This window comes from Mus pahari, chromosome 18 (genome assembly GCF_900095145.1).
Source record: "Mus pahari chromosome 18, PAHARI_EIJ_v1.1, whole genome shotgun sequence".
Lineage (NCBI taxonomy): Eukaryota > Metazoa > Chordata > Mammalia > Rodentia > Muridae > Mus > Mus pahari.
Window position 1 is genome coordinate 3,860,381 of NC_034607.1, and position 8,088 is coordinate 3,868,468.

Below are 8,088 nucleotides of genomic sequence, written 5' to 3' on the forward strand. Positions count from 1 at the left end.
ACTTGAGCTGACTTATTCTCCTACCTGTGACTATGACTCTTAAGCAGCCAAGATAAAGGGGATTGATTTCTGGAGAGAGGATGATTGATTGTTAAATTTTTACCCAGATACCTAGGGTTGTCTTAGTTACCTTAGGAAGCTACAGCTGCTCACCTCATGAGATTACCAGCAGCTAAATGGGGACAGGACCTTCTTAGAAGTATGAAGAAGTGAGCATCATGCATGGGTCTTAATTAGCCTTGAGACTCTCTTGAAGTGTAACTCAAAATTGGGGTCTTCATTAGCCCCACTCAGTTGTCAAGGCTATTTTGTGAGCACAGATCTGGTGTTTCTTCTCTAGAAAATAGTACATTTGAACATACATTAGTCACTGAGTCTTAAATGTGCCGATGGGATTTATTAGAGGGATAAGTTAGTGGGGCTGACTGTCTTTGCCATCCATTTATTCTGTTTTGTTTTTCTTTTACCTCAGAAGCCACCATCATGGGTTCAGGTCCCATAGACCCCAAAGAACTTCTCAAGGGCCTGGATAGCTTCCTTACTCGGGATGGAGAAGTGAAGAGTGTGGATGGAATTTCCAAGATCTTCAGGTGAGTCTGTGCCCTTCTTAGGTTCCTTATCAGTAGAGACCTCATGCAGTGCAGTTGGAACAAGAGAGCAGTGCTCTCTTGACTGTTGGCCATGATGGAAGCTGGGGGTTTGATCCATAATCCTGAGTGTCTTGATGGGGGTGATACCAAGGGAGCATAGGACAGAATCCTTGGCTTGGTTTTGGGTCATGTTGTGCCTACCCAAAATGTCATTTCCTTCCGAGATCCTTAATGTTTTCCAGAGAAAAGCAGTCTTAGATTATAAAGGGAAATGTGTGAACCCTGACTCCTCCTGGAGGCAATTGTTTCTGTGTGTTGAGACACGAGGGTTGCTCTCCCAGGTGGCTCAGCTGCCTTCTATCCTCCCCTGGGTTTTTATATGACTCTAGATTCATTCCACAATGACATCTGGTGGCACGTCCTGGAGCAAAGAATGTCATCAGGGGCTCCAGGACTCCTAAGATTAGAGTCTTATGCTGTAGGAGATTAGCTGGCATGGTGCCCCCTCGTGCCTGTCATCCTACCTCTCAGGAGGGGAGACTAGCCTGGGCTAATAAGACCCCGACTCTGAGATGTGAATACTAGTAAAGCTCAAAACAGATTATCTCTGTGCTCCTCTCCCAGTCTAATGAAGGAGGCACGAAAGATGGTGAGTCGATGCACGTACTTGAACATAATCCTGCAGACCCGCGCTCCAGAAGTGCTCGTCAAGTAAGTGCAGTGCAGGTGTCTGGACTGGAGGCTGTGATGGGAGACTGGTCTCTGGGCATGGGAACTTGCTAGTTCTGAAACCAAGGAAGGCTTACCATATTGTTCCCACCTGCCACAGGTTTATTGATGTTGGTGGCTACAAGCTTCTGAACAACTGGCTAACATATTCAAAGACCACCAACAATATTCCTCTCCTACAGCAGATTCTGCTGACTCTGCAGCACCTCCCACTTACTGTAGACCATCTCAAGCAGGTATCTTTAGTCTTTATTACCCACATTTCCTCTCTGGGCTAGCATAGCTGAAGAAAAGCTCGATTCAGTCCTAATGGGTGGCAATCTGGAATTTGTGAGGTGGAATAGCAGAAGAAAATGGAAATTTTGAAGTGAAGGACTCTGGATTTATCTCCGTTATTAGGCATATGACTTTTCATATATCTGAACCTCAGTTTCCCATCTCTATAATGGGAATAAGTCCAGTGGCTCATGCCATTAATCTACTTGGGAGGTAGAGGCAGGTGGATTTCTGTGGGTTCAAGACCTGCCTTACCTACATAGTGAGCTGCAGGCTACCCAGGGTTATAAAGATTGACCCTTTTTCAGAAGATGAAGTACCTGCAGGTTGTGGAGCAGGTTGGAGTATGGCCGTGCAGTCAACAGGCGGGATGGTTAATGCGGAGTGAGCTTGGCTTATTCCTCGGTTGACCCTTCTGCTTTCTCCTTCTCTTACAGAACAACACAGCAAAACTAGTGAAGCAGCTCAGCAAGTCAAGTGAAGATGAAGGTGTGTGTCAGAGTCCTGCCTGGACCGGCCTCGCTCTGACGGCCGTGCCTGGCTTACTGCCTCCTTTGCTGGCTGGCCTTTCATTTTTTGCTCATCCCTGCTTCCCTCCCTCCCTTTTTTTGTGTCATTCTGAGAGGCAGACTTAACTCTGTGTAGCCCTGGCTGTCCTGGGACTCCCTATGCAGACCAGGCTGGCCTCAAACTCAGAGCTTACTTGCCTCTGTCTCCGGAGCACTAGAATTGGAGGTGTGCTCCACCACGCCCAACTCGTGATCTCCATTCCAAATGAAACTTATTTTTTCAGGAGAGTCTGCCTACCAGGGAACATTTCTGTGGGTGGGGTTTGCTGTTGTTTGTTTACTTGTTGTGGCATCCCTTTGTATGGCCCTGGCTGACCTGGAACTCACTTGGTAGACCAGGTTTGCCTCAAACCGATCTGGCCTTGAATCCCTGGCAGTCCTTTTGAGTACTGGATTTGAGGCATGAGCTGAGATACCCAGCTACAAGACTTAACTATTCTGATAAAAATACAGATTTATCCCTATGTTTAATGAAAATTGCCAGCCAAGTCCTTTACTGTCAAGGGAGCTTGTGAGCATGTCGGGAGATCTTCACTGTGAAGAACTATCCCTGAAGGCAGGCGAGGGACCCACTTTGCTTTAAATCATAATACTGGCCTTTAGGGCTGTTTATCTGTTTCTGGGGAGCAAAACCAGTGTACTCTGCATGCTGGGTAAGAACTTAAACATTAAGTGGAAGCTACACTCTAGCTTTCTATCCTTTTTAGTTTTATTCTCAATATTTGGTTCTTTGGGATACCGACATTTTCCAGTTTTATGTCGTCTTTTGAGTGGCCTTAGTAACTGAAAGAACATGTCCCACGCAGAGGTCGCTCTCATTACCACTGTCTCCCTCGTTTTCTCCCAGCTGGCTCTAGACTGCTTTCTTCCTTGGATAGAGGTTCTTTTTTTTAATGTTTATGTATTTTTTTGCTGGAAATACTAAATTATTGCTAAGTAAATGGTTTTTCTCCCCTTTTTCACCTTCAGAGCTCCGGAAATTGGCATCAGTCCTTGTCAGTGACTGGATGGCTGTCATCCGCTCCCAGAGCAGCACCCAGCCTGCAGGTAGGTCCTGGGTTCTTTACCCAGGTGCTAGCCTAGACGGTGTCGAGACCCTTGGGTGTCTCGAGGCTGGTTCTTCACCTCTGATGATCTGTTATCCAAATGGGACTCTTACCTGATTTGTCTTTCTATAACAGAGAAAGATAAGAAGAAAAGGAAGGAAGAGGGGAAAAGCCGAACCACGCTTCCTGAGCGGCCTTTGACTGAAGTGAAGGCTGAGACCCGGGCTGAGGAAGCCCCAGAGAAGAAGAAAGAGAAGCCCAAGTCACTTAGAACTACGGCACCCAGTCATGCCAAGTTCCGTTCTACTGGTAAGGCTGTTAGCTAGGCTTTGCAGGGCCATCACCTGCACAGTCAGTGCCTCGGGCTAGGAGTCTAAGAAGGAAGGAAGGCTAAAGGAGAAGCTAAGGCACTTATTCAAGGCTCGAACATGGAGAGGGTGGCAACGGGGAGGAACAGTAAGGGTTAAAGTTAACGTGTTTCTCCTCAGGACTAGAGCTGGACACCCCATCTTTGGTGCCTGTGAAGAAGAACTCCAGCACTGTGGTTGTGTCAGACAAGTACAACCTGAAGCCCATCCCCCTCAAGCGGCAGAGGTATGGGCACTGGTCTAAGTTTCTAAGGAGCCTAGGGCCTTTGGAAAGAAGTGGGAATTGGAAGAGTTTTGACCGTTCTTCCTTTGCATCTGCAGTGCCACAGCTGCTCCAGGTGATGCTGCCCCACCTGCAGAGAAGAAATACAAGCCTCTCAACACAACCCCCAATACCACCAAAGAAATCAAAGTGAAGATCATTCCCCCACAGCGTGAGTGGTCCTGAAGTGCGCTCTGCACAGGGAAAGCCCTTTTGGGTGGGGGAAGACTTGCCCTTGAGAACCACCTTTTTGCTTTGCCTTTGATGTCTTAGCATCTTAGGATTTTTGTTCCTCTGGAACCTCCCCTTCCATAAGAGTCATGTTAGATAAGTTGCAAGAAGTGGTACCCTCTCAAGTGATAAGCTTATCAGGCTCTCCCTCGTGGCTGGACCCGCTGTGGTGGTTTCAGCAGCCTGCTTAATGAATTGTGAATTCTGTAATTGTTATAAAGTCATGGCTTTCTGCCAAAAGAAAGATGGAGTAGTGAAGTCTCCTGCTTCCTGGTCACTGTAGGCAGGGACCCCACTGGCCCACTTGTGTTTTCTGGTTGGACTCTGCAGGCATAGGACTGTGAAGGAGGCATCAGTTCCTCTAATTCTACTCTCTCATTCTGTAGCTATGGAGGGCCTGGGTTTTCTGGATGCTCTCAATTCAGCCCCTGTCCCGGGCATCAAAATTAAGAAGAAGAAGAAGGTTCTATCGCCGACTGCTGCCAAGGTGAGTTTCGTTGGTAGGGTACATGGGGTGCAGAGGTTAGGAGCTATTGTGGGTGACAGCAAGGACTGCCTTCTGGGGGAGCTAAGGTGGGACTGTTGGGCATTTAAGATCCAGCTCCGTTTCCCTGGGTGTATTTTCAGCTCATTGGTTACTTTCTCTTTCATAACAGCCCAGCCCTTTTGAAGGGAAAACAAGCACTGAGCCGAGCACGGCCAAACCTTCCTCCCCAGAGCCTGCACCACCTGCTGAGCCCATGGACACGGACCGCCCCGGCACCCCTGTTCCCCCTGTTGAAGTTCCAGAGCTCATGGATGCAGGTAACTTACTGAGCCTGGGTTCAGGTCTTTTCTGAATGGCTGGATCTGTGGCTAAAACTTGTCTTGTTTACAGCCTCTTCGGAGCCAGGAGCTCTGGACGCAAAGCCTGTGGAGAGCCCTGGAGATCCCAGCCAGCTGACTCGCAAGGGCAGAAAGAGGAAAACTGTCACTTGGCCTGAGGAGGGCAAGCTGAGAGAGTATTTCTACTTTGAACTGGATGAAACTGAGCGAGGTAAGATGCCAGTTCTCTGCATGCCAGGGTTGGAGACTGAGCAGGGGCAGTCTCACTTACCTGTGCTCTTGCCTACTGCCTCCCCTGCAGTGAATGTGNACAAGATCAAGGACTTCGGGGAGGCTGCTAAGCGTGAGATACTGTCAGACCGACATGCTTTTGAGACAGCTCGGCGACTAAGCCATGACAATATGGAGGAGAAAGTGCCCTGGGTGTGTCCCAGGCCTCTGGTTCTGCCCTCACCTCTTGTCATCCCAGGAAGCAACAGCCAGGAGAAATACATCCAGGCTGAGCGGGAGAAGGGCATCCTTCAGGAACTCTTCCTGAACAAGGAGAGGTGAGGAGAGGTGTGCGGTACCTGTGCGGTGGGGAATCAGGGAGGCACCACAGAGAGCTTAGGGGGACAGCCAGGCACAGTGGTGAATGCCTTTAATGCCAGCACTCGGGAGGCAGAGGCAGGCGGGTCTCTAGTGAGTTCAAAGCCAGCATGATCTACAAAGTAAGTTGCAGGACAGCTAGAAATGTAGACAGAGAAACCTGTGTCAACAAAAAAAAGAAAAAGAAAGAAAACACCATCTTGAGGAGACTGAATTAATGTGATTGTGGTCCCTTGTTTTCTCCTTTCTCCTTTACCTGTGGTGTTTGTGACAGTCCCCATGAGCCTGATCCTGAGCCATATGAACCCATTCCCCCGAAACTCATCCCCTTGGATGAGGTGAGTGGCTGTCACACTGTTGTGGGTGGGAAGTGGTGGTGGGGGCTCATGGGAGGACGCCGCTGTGCTGTTTTCTACAACCCTGATTTGTACTCGTCCTTGCTTAGGAGTGTGCCATGGATGAGACTCCATATGTCGAGGCCCTGGAGCCTGGAGGGTCTGGTGGCTCACCTGATGGAGCAGGAGGCTCCAAGCTGCCTCCAGTTCTGGCCAATCTTATGGGAAGCATGGGAGCTGGGAAGAGCCCCCAGGGCCCTGGAGGAGGCGGCATCAATGTTCAGGAGATCCTCACTTCCATAATGGTATGTGAGTATTCTTCCTCACATGAAACTCCCCATGTTATCTTCAGTCTTGTTGGATTTCAATTTTGTGAGAAAGGCTCACTCTGTAGCCCAGGCTGGCCAGGGACAGCCTGCACCCTGTGCCTGGCTTATCCCAGTTCCTGTCTTGCATTTACATGCTAAGTTGTTGCTGACTCTCTTACCTGTGGTTTCTCTTGCTCACAGGGCAGTCCAAACAGCCACCCTTCAGAGGAACTGCTGAAGCAGCCAGACTACTCAGACAAGCTCAAGCAGATGCTGGGTAATCCTGGGAGCAGCCCCCAGGGCTGGGGAGGATGTCTGGACAGGGTGGGGATGTGTAGGTGCTGGGTAATCTTCAGAGCCAGCCACTGGGCATCCATGGGAAGGGACAACAGGACAGACCACGGCTCTGCTAGGTTGGTCTGAGGTTACTTTGGGTATACTAGTGGGAACACATCCAGTACTTGTAGACTTTACCTCCTGACTGGTTTACTCCTGTTTCATTTACAGTGCCACATGGGCTCCTAGGTCCTGGTCCTGTGGCCAATGGCTTCCCACCAGGAGGCCCTGGGGGCCCGAAGGGTATGCAGCATTTCCCCCCTGGTCCTGGAGGGCCCATGCCAGGTAGGTGAGAGGGAGTGAGTGGGGTTACGGCTTCATTTCAGCCTGTCAACAGCTAGGAGTCAACTTAGGAAACGGCAGTGCTAGAGTATAACAGATAACTGATTTTTTTTTTTTCCTTTTCTCTAACAGGTCCCCATGGAGGCCCTGGTGGACCAGTGGGTCCACGTCTCTTAGGTCCCCCACCACCTTCTCGGGGAGGTGATCCATTCTGGGATGGCCCAGGTGACCCTATGCGAGGTGGCCCAATGCGTGGGGGTCCAGGACCTGCTCCTGGACCATATCACAGAGGCCGAGGGGGTCGAGGAGGAAATGAGCCACCGCCACCACCTCCATTCCGAGGAGCCAGAGGAGGTCGTTCCGGAGGAGGACCCCCAAATGGCCGAGGGGGTCCTGGTGGAGGAGGCATGGTTGGAGGTGGTGGGCACCGCCCCCATGAAGGCCCTGGAGGGAACATGGGCAGTGGACATCGATCCCATGAAGGCCCTGGAGGGAGCATGGGCAGTGGACATCGTTCCCATGAGGGCCCTGGACACGGAGGACCACATGGCCACCGGCCACATGATGTCCCTAGCCATCGAGGCCACGACCATCGAGGGCCACCACCTCATGAACACCGGGGTCATGATGGCCATGGGGGAGGCGGCCACCGAGGGCATGATGGAGGCCACAGTCATGGAGGAGGTGAGGACATGCCTGAGGTCCCACAAGCAGGGCATTTTAGTGTCCCTTAACATATCTGTGGGGAGAGGGAGAGATGCAAAGGACAAGTTGAGGCTCCATCTCCTTAAGGCTCTCTATATACAAGGAAGGCAGTTACCACCTCCATCTTTACATCAGCCCCCCAATACTGTGTATCTCTGAACACTTGGACCCACTGCTCTGGACTGGGGTCGGATGGTGATGGTGATCTCTTAGGTATTTGTAACCATTCTGCCATTGTTCCCACAGACATGTCAAACCGCCCTGTCTGCCGACACTTCATGATGAAGGGCAACTGCCGCTACGAGAACAACTGTGCCTTCTACCACCCAGGGGTCAATGGGCCCCCACTGCCCTAGGCCGGCTGCCTACCCGCACCCCTGTGGACTGCAGCCTTGCTCCTTCCACTTGGTTATGGCTTCTGTGAGGCCCACTGTCCTTTTCCCCAGCTGATGAGGAGCCGGCCCCCTCAGTTCCCACCTGGTTGGGTTTCTGGGGGTTTCTGATTCCTGGTGTGCATTGATGTACATATTCCCNTCCAGTCGGAGAGGAGAGGAGAGAGACTGGACACACTCTAGATGCTTGACTGCTGAGACGGCTGGCTTCACTCTGTGAGGAGATTTGCCCTGTGCCCCAAACCC

General features: G+C 50.9%; 1 protein-coding gene across 2 annotated transcripts in view; it reads left to right on the forward strand.

Moving 5' to 3' along the window:
* The window catches only part of Ppp1r10 (protein phosphatase 1 regulatory subunit 10), a 14,319-nt gene extending 6,237 nt beyond the window's left edge, over nucleotides 1-8,082 (forward strand). For both annotated transcript variants that reach the window (XM_029531624.1, XM_021217806.2), the window contains exons 3-20: nucleotides 473-590; nucleotides 1,215-1,301; nucleotides 1,420-1,555; nucleotides 2,033-2,084; nucleotides 3,134-3,211; nucleotides 3,346-3,519; nucleotides 3,699-3,804; nucleotides 3,900-4,012; nucleotides 4,458-4,558; nucleotides 4,728-4,875; nucleotides 4,949-5,107; nucleotides 5,198-5,444; nucleotides 5,759-5,822; nucleotides 5,930-6,124; nucleotides 6,329-6,404; nucleotides 6,635-6,748; nucleotides 6,878-7,429; nucleotides 7,697-8,082. In XM_029531624.1, the coding sequence (XP_029387484.1) occupies nucleotides 484-590; nucleotides 1,215-1,301; nucleotides 1,420-1,555; nucleotides 2,033-2,084; nucleotides 3,134-3,211; nucleotides 3,346-3,519; nucleotides 3,699-3,804; nucleotides 3,900-4,012; nucleotides 4,458-4,558; nucleotides 4,728-4,875; nucleotides 4,949-5,107; nucleotides 5,198-5,444; nucleotides 5,759-5,822; nucleotides 5,930-6,124; nucleotides 6,329-6,404; nucleotides 6,635-6,748; nucleotides 6,878-7,429; nucleotides 7,697-7,806 (2,619 nt within the window). In that variant the 5' untranslated portion in view covers nucleotides 473-483 and the 3' untranslated portion in view covers nucleotides 7,807-8,082. The remainder of the gene's footprint in view (nucleotides 1-472; nucleotides 591-1,214; nucleotides 1,302-1,419; nucleotides 1,556-2,032; nucleotides 2,085-3,133; nucleotides 3,212-3,345; nucleotides 3,520-3,698; nucleotides 3,805-3,899; nucleotides 4,013-4,457; nucleotides 4,559-4,727; nucleotides 4,876-4,948; nucleotides 5,108-5,197; nucleotides 5,445-5,758; nucleotides 5,823-5,929; nucleotides 6,125-6,328; nucleotides 6,405-6,634; nucleotides 6,749-6,877; nucleotides 7,430-7,696) is intronic.
* The last annotated feature ends 6 nt before the right edge of the window (nucleotides 8,083-8,088 follow it).